Raw genomic sequence first — 27,029 nt, forward strand, 5'->3', positions numbered from 1 at the left:
CCCCACCAGCTTCAAGAAGACCACCATCATACCGATGACAAAGAAAAACCAGGCAATGTGCCTCAATGACTATCATTCGGTAGCCTTGACATCGATCGTAATGAAGTGCTTCGAGAGGTTGGTCATGAGGCACATCAACTCCCTACTACCAGAATGCTTAGATCCACTGCAATTCGCATACCGCCGCAACCGGTCCACAGCAGACGCCATCTCCCTGGCTTTACACTCGTTCCTGGAACATCTCGACAACAAGGACTCCTACATCAGACTCCTATTTATTGACTACAATAAATTATTATTGCCTTCAACACCATAATCCCAAGATCATATCAAAGCTCCAAAACCTAGGATTTGGCTCCTCACTCTGCAACTAGATCCTCGACTTTCTGACCCACAGACCACAATCAGTAAGAATAAGCAACAACACCACCTCCACGATAGTCCTCAATAACCAGGGCCCCGCAAGGCTGCATACTTACCCCCCTACTATTCCCTGTACACATACGACAAAATATGGCTCCAACACCATCTACAAGTTTGCTGACGACCGTAGTGGGTCGGATTGCGGATAGCAATGAGTCCGAATACAGAAGGGAGATAGAGAACCTAGTGGAGTGGTGTAACGACAACAATCTCTCCCTCAATGTCAGCAAAACTAGAGCTGGTCATTGATGTCAAGAAGCAAAGCATTGTACGCACCCCTGTCTGGTCAGTGGTGCCAAGGTGGAGATGGCTGACAGCTTCAAATTCTTTGGTGTGCACATCACCAAAATCTGTCCTGGTCCACCCACATCGATGCTACGACCAAGAAAGCACAACAGCGCCTATACTTCCTCAGGAAACTTAAAATTTGACATGTCCACCTTGACTCTCACCATCTTTTACAGGTGCACCATAGAAGGCATCCTATCTGGCTGCATCACAGCCTGGTATGGCAACTGCTCGGCTCAAGACCGGAAGAAACTACACAGTCGTATACATCGACCAGTCCATCACTCAAATCCACCTCCCATCCATTGACTCTATCTACACCTTCCCCTGCCTTGGGAATGCGGGAAGCAAAATCAAAGACCCCTCCCACCCGGCTTACTCACTCTTCCAACTTCTTCCATCAGGCAGGAGATACAGAAGTCTGAGAAGCCGCACAAACAGGTTCAAAAACAGCTTCCCGCTGTTACCAGACTCCTAAATGACCCACTTATGGACAGATCTGATCTCTTCATACATCTTCTCTACTGAGTAGTACTAAACTCCTGTATGCTTCACCCGATGCCTGTGTCTATGCATTTACATTATGTATTTTATGTTTGCCCTTTAATGTATTTTATTTCCATGTGCGGAATGATCTGTTTGAGCTGCTCACAGAGCAATACTTTTCACTGTACCTCAGTACACGTGACAATAAACCAATCCAATCCAAATAACAGCCTCTGTAATAACAGAGTATTCCTTCAATACTGAACTGTGATAGCAGCCTAAGTCTGGAATGGGCTTTGAACTGACAGCCACCTTATCAAGGGACTGAGCCAAGGTTGACACAGCACAAAAGTGTTACTATTGGTTTTAAAATTACTAACAATGTGTAAATCTCAACACAGAATCCTTACTGGAAATTGAAAATGAAGGTGAAGAAACCGTGAAATGGTTTTTATCGTCATTTGCACCTCCATATGTAAAGGTGAGCTAGCGCAATAACGGTTTCTGAGATAAAGAAATCATGTTTCAGTAGGTTTTGCTTATTTCACAGGCCTTAGAATTTGTCGATGTTAAATCATTAATTTTCATCTGAGTAGTTTGTTAGCATTGTCTTCATTATGATTGCTAAAACTTATCAGAAGAGTCCACAAGTATAAAATTAGTTTTTCAGGTACAGTGAGGTATTTTGACAGCAATTAGAATGTTACTATGCAGATTAAACATCCAGTTACACCTCATTCAACTGTTATAACTTTCTTCAAGAGTTTTTTCCCAGTAAGGCTAATAACTTTAAATGGCAGATTTTCATTAGTTCAAATTACTACTTGATTGCAAACCTCGGCGCACTGTGGGCAATGTGACAATTTCTGCATTTAACTGCAGACTTCGGAGGTTGCTGTCAGTTTCAACAACTAACATCTATGACTGCTGACAATGTCATTACCACTGTAAAATGTGGGCATAGCTCTCTGGAAAATTGAACTGAGATAGATTATAAGGTAAATGGTGTGTGGAACATGAAATACCAGCGAGTACTGCTCCTTGTTTATGGTCCTACCACTTCTCAACTGACATCAGTTCTCTGGACAGATGAAAAACTTGGAACATTGTCTGTGTGACCTACTGTTGCATATACAATGTATTGACCCACCAAGCTGTTCCGGGGAGTGGGGTGACGGATTGCCCACGTGTAAGACTGAATTTAGTGGCTACAGCGGTGGCCCCATCGTTGGCCAGATAACCAGTGGCAACTTTGCTATGGTCACTTCCAGGAGCAGCAATGGGATTAAATTCTAATCAGGCACTCACTTTCTACTATTGGGATTCCTGTGCCGTTGAAGATTAAGGTCCTGCCTCTAGGACCTGTTGGTCAGTCAGAAGCCAGCATCTCTTCAGTGCCAGCAGCACAAGAGGCCTAGGACAAGAAGCAGAGCCAAAGGCCCGGATGAGAGATAAGTGAGGTAGAAATACTGAGGTGGGGCCAGTCACTTAGGCCCTGGTGGGGGAGGGAGGGATTCTGTCAGAAGGGGTCTTCCCAGTGGGATGCCTTGCCGGAACACTTTGCCAGTCTGCAGGCAGGCCTGCCATGATGTGCTAAGGCCAGTTCAGCACCTTAGTTGGCTTCCAGTAGGAAGGTAGCTCTTGCTCGTCTCTGCCCTGTCTTAATGAGGGGGAAGTTGGCAAGGTGACTGGCTCTCCATCCTGTGTCTTCCAGCCAGTTTCCAGAAAAATATTAAATTCGGGCAATAGTGTTCAAAACTTGGGAATGGAAGGAACTTTACCCTCGCACAGCAATACTGCTACACTTTTTTTCTGTTCTATTCATATCAATATTCTACCTTTTTAAATATAGTTAAGCTCAAGGGGATCAAGAAGAATGCACTCTTTTTAATGGTAGGATGTGTGACTGTTATTCCCCATACTGTCATGGCGCATGTGTGATGGTGTAATTGTATTTTGTTGTCTTGATGTACTGCACTGTTATTGGTGTATAGTTAAAAATTATGCCCTGTTGATAAATAAACGAGTTAAACATAAATGTTTTTATTATACCCAACAGGGGGTGGATGAGAGTGGAGACATTTACAGAGCAACCTATACAGTCTTTAGATGCTCTAGAGTGTCTGGAACACTGCAGGCACACTGTAAAGAGAAGGTAATAATCAATTTTCATAGAGCTTTCTTTTAAAATACACACTCCATACAATCACAATCCACAATTTGTACATTCTCCCCCCCTCCCCAACAAGCAATTCCTCAAATAGCATCATGAGCAACCCCCACCACAACTCAAAGCCCTCCACTGACCCCCTCAACTCTATCTTAATCTTCTCCAACCGGAGAAAGTCATACAAATCCCCCAGCCAAGTCGCCACCCCCAGCAGCGTATCCGACCTCCAATTTAATAGGATCCTTCGCTGGGCAATTACAGAGTTGAAGGCCACAACATCGGCCCCCTTCCCCTCCCAAACCTCTAGTACTTCAAAATCGCCACCATCGGGCCAGCTTAACCTCCACCCCACAATCTATCTTAGATAGTGTCCCAAACATCACCTCCCAGTATCTCTCCAGCTTCTCGCAACCCCAGAACATATGCGCATGGTTCGCCGGCCCCGACCACACTTCTCGCACCCACTGGCCACTCCCTGGAAGAACCCACTCATGTACCCTCTGCACCATTTTGAACTGAATCAAACTCATCCTCGCGTAGGAGGAGGTTGTGTTCACTCTCCATCACCTTGCACCCCAATCCCAACCTATTTTCTCCCCCCGCTCCCCGCCCCAACTCCTCCTCCCATTTATTCTTGATCTTCACCACTTGCCCTGCTTCCCCAACCACCTGTATATATCTCCAATCCTGCCCTCCCCTAGCTTATCCTCGAGTAGCAGTTGCTCCATCAGCGTGTACTCCAGCAGCCGGGGAAATGCCTCCACTCCACAGAAAGCCCTGCACCTGCATGTATCTTAGCTCGCTATTCCTTGGGAATTCAAACCTCTCCCGCAGTTCATCCAGACTTGCAAACTTCCCTTCCGAGTACAAGTTCCTGACCCTCCCCAGGCTGTCCTCCCTCCATTTCCATTAATCCCATCTATCTCCCCCGGCTTAAACCTGTGGCTCCCACACAATGGCGTCAATACCGACATCCCTCCAGCTTAAAATGCCTCCTCCGCTGATTCCACACCATGACTGTCGACTGCAGCCACGGGGCTCCCAGTGTATTTCCCCGGAGCTAAAGGCAGCAGAGCCGTCATCATGGCACTCGGACTGGATCCTCTACAGGACTCCTCTTCCATCCTGACCCACTCTGCCCACCCCCACCAACATCACTTCACCTTCTCCACATTCGCCACCCAATAGTGGTGCTGCAGGTTTGGGAGTGCCAACCCCTCCTTTCTGCCTCTGCAACAGAGCCCTCTTTACCCTCGGCACCTTATGAACTCAGAAATCGCTGTCTCCAACCTCGAGAAGAAGGCCTTGGGGAGAAAGGAGAGTCTAGAAAACAGACCGGAACCTTGGCAGCTTACTCATCTTTAATACCTGCACCCTCCCTGCCAGCGTCAGGCACAATGTATCCCAACTCTTAAAACCCCCCTTAACGGTGGGCAGCATGGTAGCATCGTGGTTAGCAATATAGCTTCACAACGCCAGGGGCCCAGGTTCGATAAAATATCGAAAGCTCTCTTTAGCTACCTTAAACGGCATCGCCCCAAATTAGCCTCCCGCCCCGCCGCGTTCACCAGGAACACCTAGCACTTCCTGACATTCAACTTCTACCCGGAGAAGGCCCCAGATCTCTCCAACAGTCCCATGATCCTGCCCATACTCTCCAGCAGGTCCGACACAAACAGCAACAGGACGTCCACTTAGAATGGCAGCCGGCACCCTGCTCCCCCTCACAATCTATTGCCAACTCGTAAACTCTGAGGGGCCATCGCCAAGGTTTCGGTCGCCGGCGCAAACAGCAGCGGCAACAGCAGACATCCCTGCCTCGTTATGGACTGACCTGATTAACACTGCACCCTTGTATGCTTCACCCGATGCCAGTGTTTATGTAGTTACATTGTGTACCTTGTGTTGCCCTATTTTGTATTTTCTTTTCTTTTCATGTACTTAATGATCTGTTGAGTTGCTCGCAGAAAAAAACTTTTCACTGTACCTCCGTACACGTGACAATAAACAAAATCCAATCCAATCCCTGTGCAATCCCAAAGTTGGTGAACTCATCTCATTTGTGCGCACACTTGCCAGTGGGGACACACATCACACGCCGTCATAACCTTTCATCCAAACCCGAACGTTCCCAGAATTTCAAATAAGTGCTTCCTCTCCACCCGATCAAAGGCCTTCTCAGCATCCATAGAAACAATAACCTCCGGTGCCTGCTGCACCTGACTGAGTCATTACCATATTTAGCAGCCTCCTGATATTGCTAGAGTGCGGCTAGCCATTTACAAAACCCGTTTGGTCCTCGGAAACCATCCCTGGCACACATCCCTCCATCCTCTCCACCAACACCTTTAGCCAGTACTTTCACGGCCGTATTCAACAACGGGATGGGTCAATACGATCCACAATCCAGCGGATCCTTCCCCTGCTTCGGAATCCGTGTGATTGACGCCTGTGTCAGCACCTCTGGAAACTCCCCCCTTCTCCAAGCCTCACTAAACATCCCCAACAAATGAGGTGCCAACTCTACCGCAAACACCGTATAAAACTCCACCGGAAAGCTGTCCGGTCCTGGGGCTTTCCCCGAATACATTCCCCTGATGTTATCTATCACCTCCCTCTACACCGGCGGCGTCTCCAACGCCTGCCTTTCTTCCTCCAACTTTCGGAACAGCAACCTGTGCAACTGCCCCATATCCCCTTTCTCTCCACCTGGTTCAGCCCGATACAACTTCTCATAATACCCCCTGAGCACCTTGTTTATCCTCCCCAGCTCTTACGCCACCTGCCTGCGCAGCTGGTGGGCCAACATGAGGCTCGCCTTCTCTCTCTACTCGTACTGCACCCCCCTCACCCTCTGTAACTGCCCCACTGCCTTTCCTGTCGACAACCTATCGAACTGCCCTTACAACTTCCTCTCCGCCAACAACTCCTTAGTGGGCCCCCCACCCACCCAAGTATCTCCTGTCCACCTCAACTATCTCATCCAGCAGCTGTCCATGCTCCTCCTGTTGCTGTGTGCCTTGAAAGAGATAATCTCCTCTTGAACCACCACCTTCAATGCTTCCCAGAACGTGGCCACCGACACCTCCCCATTCTGATTAAGCTCCACATATTCCCCAATCGCCGACCTCGCCTCTTTGCAAAACCCCTTATCTACCACTGGTTTAGCACAGTGGGCTAAATAGCTGGCTTTTAAAGCAGACCAAGGCAGGCCAGCAGCGTGGGTTCAATTCCCATACCAGCCTCCACGAACAGGCAATGGAATGTGGCGACTAGGGGCTATTCACAGTAACTTCATTGCAGCGTTAATGTAAGCCTACTTGTGACAATAAAGATTATTATTAAGAGACCCAAGTCTAGCCTCCGTCTCGGCCTCTTCACCTGCCCCGAGCTAAGCCTCCTCTCCAGCCAATCCGGCGCATTCTTCCGAGATCATAATTCCTGCATACTCCGCTCCCATCAGCACTGCACAACTGACCAGAAAGAGATGAATTCTGGAGTACAACCTTTACCCGGGGTTCTGAACCTCCATGGATCGACCGTTAGAACATAGTGCAGAAGCAAGCCATTCGGCCCATTGGGTCTGCACCGACCCACTTAAGATCTCACTTCCACCCTATCCCTGTAACCCAATAACCCCTCCGAACCTTTTTGGTCACTGAGGGCAATTTGTCATGGCCAATCCACCTAACTTGCGCGTCTTTGGATTGTGGGAGGAAACTGGAGCAAGGAGGAAACCCATGCAGACACGGGGTGAATGTGCAGACTCCGCACACAGTGACCCAGCAGTGAATCGAACCTGGAACCCTGGCGCTGTGAAGCCACAGTACTAATCACTTGTGCTACCATGCTACCCCCTAATATCGTTCCCATATGTTCCATTAACCTTCCTAACTCCTTTGCCATCCTCGACCTTCCTATTGACTTTAAGATTTGCCGGCTCCAACACACAATTAAAATCTCCACCCATAATCAGTTGGTGCATATTCAAGTCTGGGATCGCTCCCACTAACCCCTTTACAAACCCAGCATCATACCAATTAGGCACACATACGTTGTCTAGCACCAATGCCGTACCCTCCAAAACCCCACTCACTATCACGAATCTTGCCCCCCACAAACCCTATCCTTTGGTTCAGCAAACTGGCCATCACCCCGCAACTTCAAATAAATCAAACCCAAGTGAAATTCTTGTCCCAGCCATCCCTTCCTCAGCCAAACCTGATCCTTCAGCCAGGGATAAGTCTCCTGCAGAAAAATCACCTCGCTTTCAAATTCCTCGGGTGCGCAAAAACCCAGAACCTCTTAACCGGCCCATTTAGCTCCCGGACGTTCCACGTCACAACACTTAGCGTAGACTTGTGCCTCGCCCACCAGTCCTGCCCCACTTAATACCACCCTAAACTGGGCCCATCCAAGTTGGCCCCCCTCCCCTCCCATGACCACACTCAACCAACCTCCAACCCTGCCATGTCGCAAGCCCACCTGGCCACCTCTCGCCACCTCATCTCTATTCACCTAGCATTGCTTGCTAGCGTGACAACTCCCGCTCAAAGGCCACACCTGCACATCCCTCCCCCATCAGTCCCTCCTTAGCCTGTGCAACAGGCCCCTTACCCCCCTGAACACCCACCTAACCAACACCCCATCCAAGGGCCCCACTATACACACACCTTACACATAAAGAAAAGCACTCCAAATCACACATCACCTCCTCCCTAAACAAAATACAACAAAGGGGGTGGGGGGGAATATCACCCTCTTACAAAGTTATAACTATCGAAAAAATTCCCACCCTCCGGCAACACAAAACGACCATAACACCCAACTTTCGCGGACTAACTCCTCCATCTCACACCAACTTTAGCAAAAACTTGCATTTTAGCTGTGTTTGGGTACTTGGAATATTGTCTCTGTTGCACACAGCTACAACTTATGGTTTAAAAAAAAGCTGTAATGGTGGTTATCCTCCAGAACCCATGTAATTCTTTCTGTTTCTCAGTTCACACCATATACAAGACCATAAAATGGTCACCCTCCATCCTAATTTGGACATGCCTCCATCGCTTTTTCATACTCCCGCAGTGTTCTGCCCAGCATCATTGTCTGAGCACCATCTGCGCAAGAACTGCAGTGGAGGATGGTGAAAAAGCCCACCACTAGTCACCTACCTACCGTGTGATATTAGGAGAATAAAAATGTACCTTTTTCTAAAGTTGATTTCATACATTTAAAAAACAGTACACTTACAATTTGCTTCTTCTCGAGTAGCGGTTTTTATTCTTTGGCTGGTTATTTTTTTTAAACAAATTTTGAGTATCGAATTTTTTTTTTTGTTCCAATTAAAGGGCAGTTTACCGTGGCCAATTCACCTACCCTGCACATCTTTGGGTTGTGGGGGTGAGACCCACACAGACACGAGGAGAATGTGCAAATTCCACACGGACAGTGACCCAGGGGCGGGATCGAACTGAGGTCCTCGGTGCTGTGAGGCAGCAGTGCTAACCACTGCGCCACCGTGCCACCCTTTTTGCTGGCTATTCAGATGAGCAGTAGCAATCATGCTGTTAGCACTTCAGAATTGGTGGTTCACAATCTTGCATTATTTTCCCATTCTGACGCTGTGCCATAGCCCATTGGCATTGCATTAATTGCTCCAAATTCAGGGGGGGAAATATTATGAATGGCTAAAAAGGTATAAATTATTCTAGAAGAAAGGATGATGTTTGCCTCAATATTATCTTTTTTTAATGAACATTTTATTGAGGTATTTATGGTTTTACTACAACAACAACAAAATACACAATGTACATGAATTTATGAACATAATGCAAAATCCGTCTTCCTCCGTCCCACCTTTACTAACCCCCTACTCTAAAATAATCTAACCCCCAGCCCCCGCCCTTTCTGCTGACGTTTAATTTTCCGCAAAGAAGTCAACGAATGGCTGCCACCTCCGGGCGAACCCTAACATTGACCCTCTCAAGGCGAACTTGATCCAGACAGAGAAAGCTAGCCATGTCAGTTAGCCAGGCGTCTGTCATCGGGGGCTTTGGGTCCCTCCAAGCTAATAGAATCCGTCTCCGGGCTACCAGGGAAGCAAAGGCTAGAACGTCTGCCCCTTTCTCCTCCTGGATTCCCGTATCTTCCGACACACCGAAAATAGCCACCTCTGGACTCTGAGCCACCCTTGTTTTAATACTGTGGACATGACCTCCTCAAACCCCTGCCAGAGTCCCCTGAGCTTCGAGCATGCCCAGAACATATGGACATGGTTTGCTGACCCCCTCACACACCTTGCGCACATATCTTCTACCCCAAAGAACCTGCTCATCCGGGCCACTGTCACATGGGCCCGATGCACAACCTTAAACAGTATCAGGCTAAGCCTGGCACATGTTGTGGGACGCGTTGACTCTACTCAAAGCGTTCGCCTAGAGACCATCCTCTATCTCTCCTCCTAACTCCTCTTCCCATTTGCATCTCAACTCCTCGGTCTGCGTCTCCTCTGACCCCATGAGTTCCTTGTAAATGTCAGAAACCCTCCCTTCTCCCACCCACACTCTCGAAACTACCACATCCTGTATCCCCCTTGGTGGTAGGAGCGGGAAGGTTGAGACCTGCCTGCGTCGGAAGTCTGCGCCTGCAGGTACCTAAATTAATTTCTCCCCTCCAATCCAAATTTCTCCTCCAGCTCCCTCAGGCTAGAAAAGCTCCCCTCTATAAACATATTCCCCCATCCTCTCAATCCCTGCTCTCTGCCATCTCCGAAACCCTCCATCCAACCTTCCCGGGGCGAACCGTTGATTATTACAGATTGGAGACCACACCAATGCTCCCTCCTCCATTGCTCCCAAACCCTCCGGGCCACCACCACCAAGGGGCTGGTGGAGTACCCCCAAACTGGTGCCCTTGCATGAAGCTGCCTCAAAACCCTCTCACACCGACCCTCCCCCACCAGCCACTTCCCGATCATGGCTGCATTCGCCGCCCAATAATAATTTCTAAAATTTGGCAGCGCTCAAGCATTCCCTTTTTTACTAGGTGTCTTACCCACCCATACAAAGCCAGTGATACAAACCCATTGACCCATTTAAAAAAGGACCGTGGCATAAAGATAGGAAGACACTGAAACAAACAGGAATCTCGGGAGGTCCGTCATTTTCACTGTCTGCACCATCCCAGCTAGTGACAACGGGAACGCGTCCCACCTCCGAAAATCATCCTTCATTTGGTCTACTAATCGGGCCAAATTTAACTTGTGTTCCCATTCCCATGCCACCTGGATACCGAAAGCTTCCCCCTACCACCCTAAACGGCAGTTCCCCCAATCGCCTCTCCTGCCCCTTGCCTGGACCACGAACATCTCACTTTTCCCCATATTTAGTTTATACCCCGAAAACCAGCCAAATTCCCCCAGAATCTTCATACTTTCTTCCATCTCTATGGCTAACGCGAACAACAGTGGGGAGAGGGAGCATCCCTGTCTCGTCCCCCGATGCAACCTGAAATGAAAATGAAATGAAAATCGCTTATTGTCACGAGTAGGCTTCAATGAAGTTACTGTGAAAAGCCCCTAGTCGCCACATTCCGGCGCCTGTCCGGGGAGGCCGGTACGGGAATTGAACCGTGCTGCTGGCCTGCTTGGTCTTCTTTAAAAACCAGCGATTTAGCCCAGTGAGTTAAACCAGCCCCTCTGGGTGTTGTCCTATTCGTCAATACGCTCAGGAGCCTGACGCGACAACCTGACCCAGTCAGTAAAGCCCCCCCCCCCCCCCAAAATCTGAACCTCCCACAGATATTCCCATTCCACCCGATCAAAAGCCTTTTCTGCGTCCATTGCGACCACTACCACCACATCCCTACCTTCTGGGGGCATCATGATCACATTGAACAACCTTCTTACATTGGCCACCAACTGCCTACCCTTAACGAACCCAGTCTGGTCCTCCCCAATCACGTCCATAGCACAGTCTTCAATCCGAGAGGACAAGATTTTGGCCAGCAGTTTGACGTTCTCATTCAATAGGGATATCAGCCTGTTGGACCCAAATAGCATTGGGTCCTTGTCCCACTTCAGGATCAATGAGATTGTGACCCGTGACATCGCGGGGGAAGCACCCCATGCTCCCTTGCCTCATTGAATGTCCTCATCAACAGCAGCCCCAATATCCCAGAGAACTTTTTATAAAACTCCACTGGGTACCCGTTCGGCCCCGGGGCTTTACCCGACTGCATGTCCTTCAGACCCTCTGCTATCTCTTCCAACTCGATCGGGGCCCCCAGCCCTTCTACCAACCCGCCGTCCACCTTCGGGAAATTCAGCCCCCCTAAAAAGTGCCTCATCCCCGCTGGGGGTTCCGACCCATACAGCCTACTGTAAAACTCCTTGAACGCCTTAGTCACCCCTGCTGAGTCTCCAACCAGGATCCCGCCCCCGTCCTTTACTTTCCCTATCTCCCTGGCTGCATCCCTTTTTCTAAGCTGCTGTCAAGCATTCTGCTGCCCTTCTCCCCATGCTCATAGATCACCCCCCTTGCTTTCCTCAGCTGCTGTACCGCCCTCCCTGTCGTTAACAAGCCAAACTCCGCTTGTAGCCTCCGTCGTTCCTTTAAAATCCCTGCCTCTGGGGTCTCCGCATAACGCCTGTCGACCTGCAATATCTCTTTTATCAGTCGGTCCGTCTCTGCTCTGTCTGCCTTCTGCCTATGGGCCCATACCGAGATCAGCTCCCCTCTAACCACCGCCTTCAATACCTCCAAGACCACCGCCACTGAAACTTCACCTGTGTCGTTGACTTCCAGGTAGTTCTGAATACATTTCCTCAGCCGCCCGCACACCTCTTCGTCAGCTAAAAACCCCATGCCCAGCCTCCAGTGTGAGCGCTGGCTACTCTCCCTGCTAAAATGTAGGCCAACCCAGTGCGGGGCATGATTTGAGATTGTGATCGCCAAATACCCCGTGCCCACTACCCCCATCAGTAGAGCCCTATTCAGAATTTTAAAAATCAATCCGGGAGTACATTTTATGCACATGTGAGTAGAAGGAGTACTCCTTCGCTCTTGGCTGCCCAAATCTCCATGGGACCACCCCCCCCCCACCTGTTCCATAAGCCCCTTTAGCTCTTTTGCCATTGCTGGCACCCTGCCTGTCCTTGAGCTCGACCGGTCTAACCCAGGGTCAATAACTGTGTTAAAGTCCCCTCCCATGAACAACTTGTGCGAATCCAGGTCCGGGATCTTCCCCAACATCCTCTTTATAAATTCCACATCATCCCAATTTGGCACGTTTACATTTACTAGTACCATCTGCAACCCCTCCAGTTTCCCACTGACCATAATGTACCGGCCTCCCACATCCGCAACTATTCTTCCCATCCCAAATACCATTCGCTTATTCGTCAGGATTGCAACCCCTCTAGTCTTCGAGTCCAGCCCCGAGTGAAAAACCTGTCCGACCCATCCCTTCCTTAATCTGATCTCATCAGTTACTCGTAAGGTGCGTCTCCTTTAGCATTACCACGTCTGCCTTCAGTCTTCTCAAATGCGTGAACACGCGTGGTCTCTTAACAGGCCCATTTAGCCCTCCACGTGATCAGCCTAGTTGGGGGTTCTCCCCGTGTCTGTGTGGGTTTCCTCCTGGTGCTCCAGTTTCCTCCCACAAGTCCCGAAAGATGTACTGTTGGGTAAATTGGACATTCTGAATTCTCCCTCTGTGTACCTGAACAGGCGCCGGAATGTGGCGACTAGGGGATTTTCACAGTAACTTCATTGCAGTGTTAATGTAAGTCTGCTTGTGACACTAATAAAAGATTATTATTAAACTAAGTTGATGCAGAATGGATTTTGCAGTATCTGAAACTCAAACGTGCAGAAAAATTAATGATGTACTGAAATGAATCTTATTTTTTGAAGTTGCCGATTACCTTTATGCCTCGAGATAAGGGTGACTATTCTCAGTTCTGGGATTTGGAATGCCGCCTGGCTGCCGAGCCACATATGAAGCACAAGATTCGGTTTCAACTTCATGGGGTGGTAAGTGCTGTTATAGTTATAGCTTTATCTTACACGGCCTTCATTTACCTTTTTTAAAAAATGAACCATCTAAGTGGTTCAGTCGGTAACTTTATACTTTTTTTGAACTGACATTTACATTTCTACTTTTTGAATGGGAGGACTGACATTTTGAATGGGTGAGCATTATGTATATGGGTTAGATGAGTAGGCAGTTATGTGGAACACGCAGTTTAACAAAGATAAGTGTGAAACAGTTCATTCTGTGGAAAAGAAGAGAATGGAAATATGCTACCTGCTAAAGTTCTCAGTAGTGTGGGGAACAAGAGAACCTAGGAGTGCAGACACACGGATCAAGTGTGAGGTTATCCATTTTGGACGAAAAAGGATAGAGCAGAGTATTTTTAAATGGAAAGAGGTTAAGTACAGTAGATGTTCAGAGACTTTGGAGTTCAGGTGCTTGGATCCTTAAAATGTCATGAATAAATGCAGAAAATAATCACAAGGCTAATAGAATGCTAGCATTTGTATCTGGACAATTGGAGTATAAAGACACAAGTTATGCTGGAGCTACACAAAACCCTCGTTAGACCCCACTTGGATTACAGCGAGCAGTTCTGTGCACCACACCTAAGGAATTATATTTTAGCCTTAGAGGGAGTGCAACGGAGGTTTATTAAAATGATTTCCGGCCAACGGGTGTTAAGTTACGAGGAGAGATTACACAAATTGGGCCTGTTTTCGCCAGAATTTAAAAGATTAAGGATTTAAGATTAAGATATAGTTAAGATATTAACAGGGAAAGACAGGGTAGATAAAGACAAACTGTTTCCAATGGTTGGGGATTCCAAAACAAGGGGCATAATCTAAAAGTTAGGGCTTGACCATTCAGGAGAGATCTTCGCTCGAAGGGTGGTAGAGGTTTGGAACTCTCTGTCACAAACAGCAGTAGAAGCATGAACAGTTGTTCATTTTAAATCTGTGATAGATAGATTAAGGGATATGGAGTTAGGCCACAGATCAGCCATGATGGCAGGACAAGCTCGAGGGGCTGAATGTGTTAATTCCTGATTATTTTGCTGTTAGTCTGGATTCAATAAAATCTGAGATGGATTTGCAGGTATCATATCATTTAATTATAACTAACTTGCAAGGCTGACTCAATCCATAGGACCTCAGGACACACACACTGTCTTCTGAGAGCCCAGGATAAAGAGAACCTCAGGACAAAGGAACACTGGAGATATACTTCAAATTACATCAAGATTCGCATACAAACTTCCCATTGGTCATTTTACACACCTCCTCACCTGGTCATATATCCTAATTGGCTCACTTATCCTGGGCCTCTTGTTACCCAACATCCTTTTCACCATTCTCTCTACGAGGCTACCATCCCCCGAGCCATGCTTTGCTCATCCCTTTGTTCTCTGTCTGTGAACTCATTACCTTCCGGGTCCTACTGTCCAGCATATTCGTTTGCTCACTTCCTCATTCCCTCCTTTTATCATTTCATGATAACCCATCGGTCCAAGCTGTAGTTATGGCCCCTCTGCTAAGAAAACTCGTTGCTGCATTTCTAAATCCTATTGCAGCACCCCATCGGCCGCTGCACGCTCGTGGATCCTAACAGTGAAGACTGTGAGTGGGAATTATCCCGAGGAAGGGGAAGGCAAATAGCCGGTGGTGCGGAAGCCGGATCGTAAGGAAGAGTGACTTGCTCGGGTGGTGGCTCGGAACGCTGACAATGAACCACAGTTTGGGGAGTGCCCCAAAGCGGTGAAACAGAAAATAACCTAGACACCGATGCGGGGTTCGGGTAGCAGACAACCCGTCCCTGGCCATACAAGTGGTGGTAGATCTAGTAGAAGAGATTCATACTGTCCAGGTTTCCCTCATTCCTGGTCCTAAATGAATTAAGTACACCTCCTGATAACCTAAGTTCTAGTTGTACCTCCCTCCTTACACAGCCCTTCCTCTGTCTAGTCCCTCTCTCACTCTCACAACCTCTTCCTACCCCCTCCTCACAGTCTGATTTTACCTGTAAGGCACCAAGGTTAATGCATCCAAAATCAAATTTACATATACTCCAAAAACAAGGCAATGTCCATGCAGTCTTCTCTTCCCATCGTTGAGACCGGTGCAATTGCTTCATAAGTCCTGCACGGTCCGTTAGCCGGATGACCTTCCATGAGTCCATGCCACGTCCTCGTATATGGGGGCAGCGAAGAACCTCTGCAGAGGTGAAATGTCCGCATACTTCGGTTGGGGTTACAGATGTAGATGATATTCCCCTGTTCCATTTCCGCCGCCGATGTCACTCCAAGCGAGGCGATGCCGAAGATCTCACAGGTGGTGTGTAGCCACCCCATCATGCTTCACACCTGTAAAACAGCGCTGGGGAAGGGAGGCAGGTTAGTGACCAACCTTTTTACAGTGGTGGAGGTGGACCCAAGCACTCCGCCCCTCCACTTTAACTGCAGTGGGGGTGGTAAGGAGAACTTGGAAGGGCCCCTCACATCGTGGCTCTGACCCTTTCCGAGTCCAATTTTTTGACCATGACATAACTACCAGGCTGCACTGAGAGCAAGCTATGTGATAGGGACGGCGACGGGTGAGCTGCGCGGACCTGGCCATGGAGCTCCTTGACGTTAGTGAGGGCTAGAACATAGTTAGTCCTTTCTTTAGTCAGATGGTGAAACTGGACAAATCTGGGAACAGGCAGGTGGCAAGGTGTTCTAATGGGCCTGCCGTAAAAGATCTCGGCAGGAGAGAGCCAGGCCGCTCCTGCAGGTGTGACCCACAGCTGAAAGAGGGCAACGGGGAGCAACTTAAGCCATGTCAGTCCTGTGTCCGTTCTTAATTTAGCCAATTTAGTTTTGAGGGTCTGATTGTGTCCCTCAACCAACCCGGCCGCCTGCGGTCTGTACGCACAGTGTAACTGCTGGCGTATGCCCAACTGGGAGCAGAACTCCTTGTTAATCTGTCCAATAAAATGAGGCCCGTTATCAGAACTTAACTGAACCGGTATTCCGTACATAAACACCTCATCACATTTTTACAGCCTCTGGCTCTCTGTCCTCTTCCGTCTGGTGTGATGGTCACCAGTAACGAGATGTCATCTTTGGTGAATAATGATGGGCCAAGCCTATCGGCAGCATCCGAGCCCTAGCCAGCGTACAACACATATTAAGGCATCCAATGATTATGCAGTATACAATTATAATAACAAGTATTATCAATCCATGCATCAGGTAAAACCCCATGACCGAGCTATGAGAGAACACTGAGCTGAATCCGACAAGATAGATAGCCATCCACAATGCTACCGTGTTGCCCTTAGGATTTATATCCTTCTTATAGTTATACTGACTAGCAACTATCCCTCAGCCTTGTCATTCGTATGTACATGTCATGATTTGTAAACTGTGCAGGAAAATCAATGGTAAATGCATCCATCTCGCAGACCAGTGTTGATAGACCCTTTGTGATGTGCTTTCCTCAAGTCCCAATCACCGTGAACCATAGCTGGCGCTACTCAGGAAGGTAACACAATAGCCATATCCGGTTGTTCCACTATCTCCAAGGCATCTGACTACCTTGGGGTAGTAGCACCATAAAAGCTTCCTCATGTCCCTTAGAAGCAGCACACAACTCAGTCCATCAGCGACCAAAAGGTCCTTATCCCTCACTGGGGGTTTTTTGTAGGAAGTGCTTTCCGTTTCCCATAGGAATGGTAAATTATGATATCATGTATCATGCACTGATTATCTTGCTGTATTAATTGCAGGAGCTTCAACCGATCCTGTTTCTATTCCTGACTTCCTGACTCTGACGTCGAACATTGTACTGAATCATGTAGCCTGCCAGCCCTGGCTTACTTGAGACAATAGCTCGGTTTTCTTCAAACCCCTGTTGTCTGTTATCATTTTCCTTACAGCATGGAGTGTATACTTGCCATTATTTGTTTTTTTGTTAAACACCACTCACACTTAGTACAGTTAACTTTTTGTGGTTACAACCCAATTGAATTTATACATAACAGTCCCTAACAATTACAGGACATTTCATCTGTAATAACTGTTATACTCTCCAATGCTATATTGGTTGCTGCATTGGTTACAATTCCCCTCGCGGCAGCAAGCTGCCAAAATTCTAGACTATTGTCATTTAAAATACGGGGGTTCCTCGTCAGTCGCTGCTGTCTGCCGAGACCCTTAATAACTCCACCGCGAAATACGTCCTTCCTGGAGACCACAGATCACCCATCAGCTAACGTCCCGTTAGAGATGTCTGACGGTTTCAGTATTCAGTAATAATTTGATATTTTGATTTGTTGCTAACCCGTAAGGTTTTTCTTCCGGGCTCTATCATTCAATTCCCTCAAACATGTAGCCAATTGTATCATTAGTTTTTTTCCCATACTGTCTGAAACATTCTTCTGCAGAGTGTTGTTCAGGTTCTTCATCTGTATTATTGTTAATTCATCTGAAACTAAAATGAACAGGTCAAAGGCGGAGAGGGCCCTATTTCTTGATTTGCATCTTCCTATCTTTGTTTGGATATTCCAGAAGTACCATCTCCAGGACTTCCGGATTTCCATTGCTACCATTCCTCTTTTCTAACTCAGTGATTCAATCAGGTCGAAACTTTCCCTGATACATTTTGGATATTGCTACTGCATCTATTTCAATGTTTTTAATTCTGATTGTGACAGGATAAGTTCCGAACATAATATTTTCACTGATTCATCTGTCCTATTGATGCTGCTAACAGGTTTCAATTCACTGGCATCCTGACACCCACACCCAAACATTCATTTTTCCCTTGTCTGAGCGAATTGGGGATATGATCTATCCTGTGGCACGGCATCATTGCAGTGATACAGTCTCTAACACTGTTAGGCTCATTTTACATCCCCAGGTCATCCCAACAGCATAAACCACGTACTTCCTCACAAATCGATACCACAAGTCTGTCACTTGTCCACAAGCTTGCACAGCCTTTTAGAGTCACATTGTTGTCGGCCAAATTATCCTTGCAGTAATTGCACGTTGTCATTAATCTACCATCCCACTTACACTGACACTTCTTGGATTCAAAATCCCCCCTGTGGTCACAAACCTCAATCATTAAAGTTGCCTGATATTTCACAAAACAACCATGACAAAACTGAATGCCCCAAATCTCCCTGGGGGCTGCAGCATCCCATCGCTGTCTTTGCAAATGCATTATCAATTCTCCTGAATACCCAGTATCTGACCGTCTCCTGGGTCTCATATGACTACTACCAGTCCAAACATTCGGGCTACAGAATGTCCCACAGTCCTGACTTGTGGTTTCCTGATGCTCACTGTGAACCATTTTAAACTGAGGGCCATTAATCACCGCCCTTGTTCTATCATTCCATATATTTAAATCTTTACTGATTACATTCCTACGCTCATTGCCCTTAGGCTGCCGATGGAGTATCATAATTCCTCTGTTATTGTTCAATTTGACCAGATTTTTAAATTCTGACACAATTTCTTTTGCTCCAGACGCCATGGTTCTCTAATACAATTGTATGTTCACCCAAATTTTTTATGATTACTTCTCCTGTGGTTTTATTCGGCAGTTTCTCTCACACTTCCTCTCTGTCATCAATTGGTTTTAATATCCTAATTTTTCCTGCATCATAATTTTATTAAATCTTTCCCCGTCATCAGATTCTTATTTCCTGATACTGCAAGTAATTCTCCTAATCTAACTTCAGGTCTAACGTTTCTATTGCCTAATACCCCCTCTATAATGTAATCTCTAACTTCTGGTCTAATATCTTTATTCCTTAAAGCTCCTTCTACAATATGTTTAACACTCTAAACTTCATTTCTACTGCTAGTAACTTTCTAGTGATGCATCGGGTACTAGGACCCTGGTGGAGCTGTGCCGTGTCAATTTCAACCCGTTAGTTTCAAAGTAATTTCCTGCACAGAGCTCTGACTGCTTGGGAGTAAAACTTCTCTTTGTGTTTATGCGAAGATCAATTTAGTGCTGAGCATATTAAATTTCTACCTCATAATATTGATCACATTTCTTGCCTGCCATTTATAACTTCTAATTGATGTGAAACTATTTTATTTATTTATTTATTTTTCTTAGCAGCCAAAACTATGCCGAGTTGCAACTACAGTAATAATTTACAAATCCCAATTTATACATTTTGATTTCACTTTGTGTTTATTTCCTGAGAATTATGTTCTAATTAACTCCCACAATGTTAATCATTATTACTAAGTTTCTAAAGAACTTTCAAATACTTACTCCGTTTTAAATCTCACTTTAATACCTCCTAAAACACAACATTTCACAAAACTAGGAACAGAGGATATCACATTCTTATTAAACAGACTCATTCATTCATTGGAGATCTCCATTCAAACTAAATAATTCAAACCATTATACTTTCATTTATCAACACACAAGTTTGTCTCTGGTTCCCCCTAGTGACCATTCATCTCCCAATTCTGTTTCATTCAAACAACCCATATCTTCCCATAATAAATGTTAGCGTAACCAATTATATTTGTACGGAATTGAACTGTCCGCAAACATTCCATCAGCAGTCTTTTACTGAACTGTTCTGCGACATCGCATTAACCCGATAAAGACCTTAACCAATTTTAGCCAATTCGAATTGTACGGAATTGAACTGTCCGCAAACATCTCATCAGCGGTCTTTTACTGAACTGTTTCAGCGACATCACATCAATCCGTTAAAGACCTTAACCGAATTAAAGTGTAATTTAATAGAACCAATTTTTAATTTTCTACTCGCGTACAACTGACTGACCAGGCAACATTCCCTCAGTCACCAACTGAATTGTTACCTCATTCCAACCCTCAGCCGTACCTGCATTGACTGAAATCAATTCTTCTAATCCATCAGACTGACCTTTGATTTCGTCGAGACAATCTTACCTGATCAAATGCGAGTGATTAGACTGTTAGCAGAATACGAGACAGAGGAAAATCGATATGGCAAGTTTTATCTATTCATATCGTGGGCCCATTTCCTTTTTCCCCTTCCGAGAGCAGTCCAATTCTGATTTCGCAGATGAAAGGCAAGCATATAGAGAAATCCCGGGTTTCGGCACCAAATGTTAATTCCTGATTATTTTGCTGTTAGTCTGGATTCAATAAAATCTGAGATGGATTTGCAGGTATCATATCATTTAATTATAACTAACTTGCAAGGCTGACTCAATCCATAGGACCTCAGGACACACACACTGTCTTCTGAGAGCCCAGGATAAAGAGAACCTCAGGACAAAGGAACACTGGAGATATACTTCAAATTACATCAAGATTCGCATACAAACTTCCCATTGGTCATTTTACACACCTCCTCACCTGGTCATATATCCTAATTGGCTCACTTATCCTGGGCCTCTTGTTACCCAACATCCTTTTCACCATTCTCTCTACGAGGCTACCATCCCCCGAGCCATGCTTTGCTCATCCCTTTGTTCTCTGTCTGTGAACTCATTACCCTCAGGGTCCTACTGTCCAGCATATTCGTTTGCTCACTTCCTCAAATGGTCTACCCCTGTTTCTATGTTGCAGTTTCTATGTTTCTATTGCTCAGCTACCTCCTGTCTCTCAAAAGCAGGACAAATAAAATCCAGCCAGTAACCAACCCATTGGTCCACTTTCAACCCTGGAGGAAGGGGTAATCAATGATATCAAGTCACCAATAATCTGCTCACAGTTGCTCAATTTGCGTTCCACCAGCACTACTTGGCTTCACACCTCAAATACAGCCATGGTGCAAATATGGACAGAAGAGCTGAATTCAAGAGGTGATGAGAGAGTCACAGCTCTTGTAATGAAGGCAGCATTTGACTGAGTGTTGCAGTAAGAAGCCCCAGTAAACTTTAAGTCAATGGGAACTGGGCTAACTGGAATCATGCCTGTTTGGATGCCAACCATCTCAGTCCCAGGAAGTCACTGCAGGAGTTTCTCAGGAATATTCTCTGTCCAACCATGAATGCTTCCATCAATGACATTGCCTCCATCATAAGGTCAGAAATGGGGATGTCTGTTGATTGCCGTGTTCAGTTCCATTCACAATTCCTTAAATGACTAAGCAGTCCGTGTGTGCATGCAGCAAGAGCAAGTACGATTTGTGCCACAAAAGCCAGGCAATGACCATCTGCACCAAGAGTGACATTCCTGACATTCAGTGGCATTATCGTAGCTGACTCCCCCACAAATAACGTCATGGAGTCACCATTGATCAGAAGCTGAACTGAACCAGTATATAAATCCTGTGGCTCCAAGGGCAGGTCAAAAGCTGGGAATTCTGCAGCAACTCACTCACTACCTGAATCCCCAAAGCCTTTTCACCATCTATGGGGCACTAGTCAGGACTGTGATCAAATACTTTCCACTTACCTGGATGATACAGGTCCAACAACCCTCAAAATGCTGAATGCCGTTCAAGACAAAGTGAACGGCTTGATGCTAAAACTTTGAATATATTCAAGAGGTGGCTGGATATCGCACTTGGGGAGAATGGGATCAAAGGCTATGGGGAGAAAGCTATTGAATTGGATGATCAGCCATGATCGTGATGAATGGTGGAGAAGGCTCGAAGGGCCAGAAGGCCTCCCGCTGCTCCTATCTTCTATGTATCTATGTATGTATTGATGCCCTATCTGCCCCCCTTCACTACCTCCACCACCAGTGCACTGTGGCTGCAGTGTGCACCATCTACAAGATGCACTGCTAGGGCTTCTAAGCCAGCACTTTCCAGACTTGTGACCTCTGCTTGCTAGAAGGACATGGTCAGCAGATATGGGAACACCACCACCTCCAAAGTACGCGCTATCCTTACTTGAAAATGTATCACTGATCCTTCATTGTTGCCGGATTAAAATCTTAGAAGTCTTTACCTAATATCACAGTGTTAGGGTGTATCTACACTACATGGGACTGCAGCAATTTCAAGAAGGCAGCTTATCACTTTCTGAAAAGGACTGAAGGGTGGATAACAAGTGTTGGCATTCCTGACGGCATCCACATCCTGAGAGTGAAAAGAAATATACAATGGGGTAGCTGGTAAAGCTGAAAGGATAAAGGAATCTGCCTTCCACATAGAAGTGTAAATATGATATGATTATTGGTATTTTTTGTTTGTTTCATTGCTAACAGTTGAGTAACAAACACAATTCATCTCTCTTCAGGGGACAAAGGCTAAAGGGAGCTCAAAGCAAAATGATTCAGCGACTGAACTGGTGAAAACTGAAATAGCAATGAAAACGAGGAAATCACTATCAGAAAGATTGACCAGAACTGGGTCAGTAGAAAAATTGTTAACATAATAAAAATGTAATGTAACAAGAATGCTAATGTAAGCCTGCTATTGGGAGGTAGAGTGAAAACAGGGAACTATAGACCTGCGAGCCTAATGTCTGTAGTGGGGAAGTTGCGAGAGTCCATTATCAAGGAATTTGTGGCACAGCATTTGGAACGCAGTGGTAAAGTCACACAAAGTCATAGAATTCTCTGAACATATAACTAGTAGAGTTGACCAGGGAGAACCGGTAGATGTGATTTATTTAGACTTTCAGAAGGCTTTTGACAAAGCCTCACAGCAGATGAATATGTAAAGTTAAGGAGCATGGGATTACGGGTAGTGTCTTGAGATGGATAGAAAGCTGGTTAGCAGACAGGAAGCAAAGAGTTGGAATGAATGGGTCTTTCCAATTGGTAGGCAGTGACTAGTGGGGTACCACAGGGATCTGTGCTAGGACCCCAACTGTTCACATTATATAATAATGATTTGGACGAGGGAACTAAATGTATTATCTCTAAATTTGCAGATGATACAAAGTTGGGTGGGAAGGTGAGTAGTGAGGAGGGTGCAGAGATGCTTCAGCGTGATTTAGACAGGCTGAGTGAGTGAGCATATGCATGGCAGATGCAGTATAATGTGGACAAATGTGCGGTTATCCACGCTTAGTAAAAATAGGCTGATTATTATTTGAATGGGCGTAAATTGAGAAAGATGGATACTCAGCTTCACCTTGGTGTCCTCGTGCATCAGTCGTTGAAAGTAAACATGCAGGTACAGCAGGCAGTAAAGAAGGCAAGTGATTTGAAGTAACAAGAGGATTTGAGTATAGGAATAGGGATGTTTTCGTACAATTGCACACCTGGAGTAGTGTGCAATTTTGGTATTCTTATCTGAGGAAGGATGTTTTTGCTTTGAGGGGAATGTAGTGAAGTATTACCAGGCTGATTCCTGGGATGGCGGGACTGTCGCGTGAGGAGAGACCACATTGGTTAGGATTATATTGGTTAGAGTTTAGAAGAGTGAGAGGGGATGTCATAGAAAGTTAGAAAATTCTGACCGGTTTAGAGGTGTAGATTAAGAAAGAATGTTACCGATGGTGGAGGATCCAGAACTAGGGGTCATAGTTTAAGGATATAGGGTAAACCTTTTAGGACTGAGGTGAGGAGAAATTTCTTCACCCAGAGAGTGATGAATCTGTGGAATTCACTACCTCAGAAAGTAGTTGAGGCCAAAATGTGTGATTTAAAGGAAGAATTAGATATAGCTCTTGGGGCTAAAAGGATCAAGGGATATGGGGCACTGCAGGGTCACTACAGTAGTCCCCCTTTATAACGCGGGTGTTGGGGTCCAAGACAGCCACCCGCGTTGCAACCGAGCTGCGGATATCCACGATGGGGGTTTTAAATTTATTTAAAAATCTATGCTAGCGCTTCCCATTGAGAGTCTACGGGGGGCGGGGGAGAGGTCAGACCCCCGTAGACTCACAATGGGAAGCGCTAGCATAGATTTTTAAATAAATTTAAAACCCCCATCGTGGATCCAATTAAAATTTCAGCGGCCGGCTCACTTTGATCCGGAGAGGGAAGCTGCTCTCAGTGAAATCAGCCGGCCGCTGAAATTGACACTGCCGGCTGCTCTCTCCCTCCAATTCAACTTTTAAGTTTTAATGTTTCTGATTGGAGGGAGAGAGCAGCCGGCAGTGTCAATTTCTTATTTTTTTTTCCTCCGGCTTGCCCCCTCTCCCCCCACATCCTCCAACTCGCCCCCCTCTCCCCCCCAACACCCTCCGGCTCGCCCCCTCTCCCCCCCACCCTCCGGCTCGCCCCCTCTCCCCCCACACCCTCCGGCTCGCCCCCTCTCCCCCCACACCCTCCGGCTCGCCCCCTCTCCCCCCACACCCTCCGGCTCGCCCCCTCTCCCCCCACATCCTCCGGCTCGCCCCCCCTCCCCCACACCCTCCGGCTCGCCCCCTCTCCCCCCACACCCTCCGGCTCGCCCCCTCTCCCCCCACACCCTCCGGCTCGCCCCCTCTCCCCCCACATCCTCCGGCTCGCCCCCTCTCCCCCCACACCCTCCGGCTCGCCCCCTCTCCCCCCACACCCTCCAGCTCGCCCCCTCTCCCCCCACACCTTCCGGCTCGCTCCCTCTCCCCCACACCCTCCGGCTCGCTCCCTCTCCCCCTCTCCCCCACACCCTCCTGCTCTCCCCCACAGCGTCCAGCTCGCCCCCTCTCCCCCACACCTTCTGGCTCGCTCCCTCTCCCCCACACCCTCCTGCTCTCCCCCACAGCGTCCAGCTTGCCCCCTGTCCCCCCACACCCTCCGGCTCGCCCCCTCCTCTCCCCCCCCCCTCTCCTCCCCCCGTCCCCCAACACCCGCAGGGCCCCCCTCTCTCCCCCAACACCCGCAGGGCCCTCCTCTCTCCCCCAACACCCGCAGGTCCACCCTCCCTCCCCCACGCCCCCAGGGGGGTCTCCCCCACACCCCCAGGGGGGTCTCCCCCACACCCACAGGGGGGTCTCCCCCACACCCGCTCCCCCCCAACACCCGCCCCCCCACCTCTCCTCCCCCCCCCCCCCCAACACCCGCAGGACCTCCCTCTCTCCCGCAACACCCGCAGGGCCCCCCTCTCTCCCCCACACCCACAGGGGGGTCTCCCCCCACACCCGCCCCCCTCCTCTCCCCCCCAACACCCGCCCCCCTCCTCTTCCCCCCCCCCCCCCCCAAACACCCGCAGGGCCCTCCTCTCTCCCCCAACACCCGCAGGTCCACCCTCTCTCCCCCACACCCCCAGGGGGGTCTCCCCCCCGCCCGCCCCCCTCCTCTCCTCCCCCCCCGCCCGCCCCCCTCCTCTCCCCCCGCCCGCCCCCCTCCTCTCCCCCCGCCCGCCCCCCTCCTCTCCCCCCCCGCCCGCCCCCCTCCTCTCCCCCAACACCCGCCCCCCTCCTCTCCCCCCCCCAACACCCGCCCCCCTCCTCTTCCCCCCTCCTCTTCCCCCCCCCCCCCCAACTCCCCCCCCCCTCTCTTCTCCCCCCCCCCCCTCTTCTCCCTCCCCCCCCCCCCCCCCCCAACACCAACCTTGCTGTCATGGATGACCCTATCAGGACCAAGGAGCTCCAAACAGCATCACTTAAGGGATCAATTCAGTGCAAAAACCTCGCCATCTTGCGATCCTCTTCTCCCCCCCCCCCCCCCCCCCCCCCCCCCCCCCTCTTTCTCCCCCCCCCCCCCCCCCCCCCCCCCCCCTCGGCAGTGTCAATTTCAGCGGCCGGCTGATTATTTCAGTGAGAGCAGCTTCCCTCTCTGGATCAAAGTGAGCCGGCCGCTGAAATTGACACTGCCGGCTGCTCTCTCCCTCCAATCCAACTTTTAAGTTTTAATGTTTCTGATTGGAGGGAGAGAGCAGCCAGCAGTGTCAATTTCAGCGGCCGGCTCACTTTGATCCAGAGAGGGAAGCTGCTCTCACTGAAATAATCAGCCGGCCGCTGAAATTGACAACTGACAGTTGGGGTCCATAATCCCCCCCGCGGTATATTGCAAACCGCGGTATTGCGGAGCGCGGTATAACGGGGGACTACTGTATATTGAACTTGATGATCAGCCATGATGATGAATGGCGGAGCAGGCTTGAACAGCCAAATCCAGCTACTCCTATTTTCCAAGTATGTTTCTATGTATGTAGGAACAGGAGTAGAACATATGACTCTTTAAGCCTGCTCCACCATTTCAGTACAATCTCCACTCCCCTTTCATGTCTGCGCCCTATATCCCTTGATTCTCTGAGAACCAAAACTCTTGTCTAGATCTCAGCTTGAAATGTATTCAATGATGAGTTACCCACCTTCTGCAGTGCAGAATTCCAAAAGATTCAAGACCCTTTGGATGAAAGAATCTCTTGTCCCCTTATCCTGAAATTTGGCTCTGTGTTTGATTCTCCAGCTAGGAGAATGCTTACCCTGTCAAATATCTTGAATCAGTGAAAGACTGGCTCTCGTACATTCAGGTTTTTTGTTATTGTTGTGTTGCCAACTTCCTATTCTTTCCTCCAATCTTGCAAGTGTTGATTCCTTCTTGAGTTCTAGTTCTTTGGGCCACAAGTGTATTGACAACATATGTGAATCGCTTGTTCAACAAGAGCTACAGCCAATTCTAATCTTTATTACGACACCCCAGGCGAGTGCACGGTTAATTCTCTCCGGCTTTGTAGCTCTAGCTGATACATTCATTTGTAATTCACGTGCCAACTTGACACGTTTTTCTTTATTAAGCCCCAATAAGTAGACCAGAGTTGAGTCTTCCACCTGGAGAAA

At 47.8% G+C, this 27,029-nt stretch overlaps 1 protein-coding gene across 4 annotated transcripts in view; it reads left to right on the forward strand.

The window, feature by feature from the left end:
- Positions 1-27,029, forward strand: part of cep192 (centrosomal protein 192) — a 213,953-nt gene that overhangs the window by 172,300 nt on the left and 14,624 nt on the right. For 3 of the 4 annotated variants that reach the window (XM_038808642.1, XM_038808641.1, XM_038808644.1), the window contains exons 41-44: positions 1,599-1,678; positions 3,257-3,352; positions 13,282-13,401; positions 22,608-22,720. In XM_038808642.1, the coding sequence (XP_038664570.1) occupies positions 1,599-1,678; positions 3,257-3,352; positions 13,282-13,401; positions 22,608-22,720 (409 nt within the window). Of the gene's footprint in view, positions 1-1,598; positions 1,679-2,031; positions 3,215-3,256; positions 3,353-13,281; positions 13,402-22,607; positions 22,721-27,029 lie in introns of those variants that run through there. The other variant, XM_038808645.1, reaches the window with a different exon arrangement.

Source organism: Scyliorhinus canicula, chromosome 10 (genome assembly GCF_902713615.1).
Source record: "Scyliorhinus canicula chromosome 10, sScyCan1.1, whole genome shotgun sequence".
Lineage (NCBI taxonomy): Eukaryota > Metazoa > Chordata > Chondrichthyes > Carcharhiniformes > Scyliorhinidae > Scyliorhinus > Scyliorhinus canicula.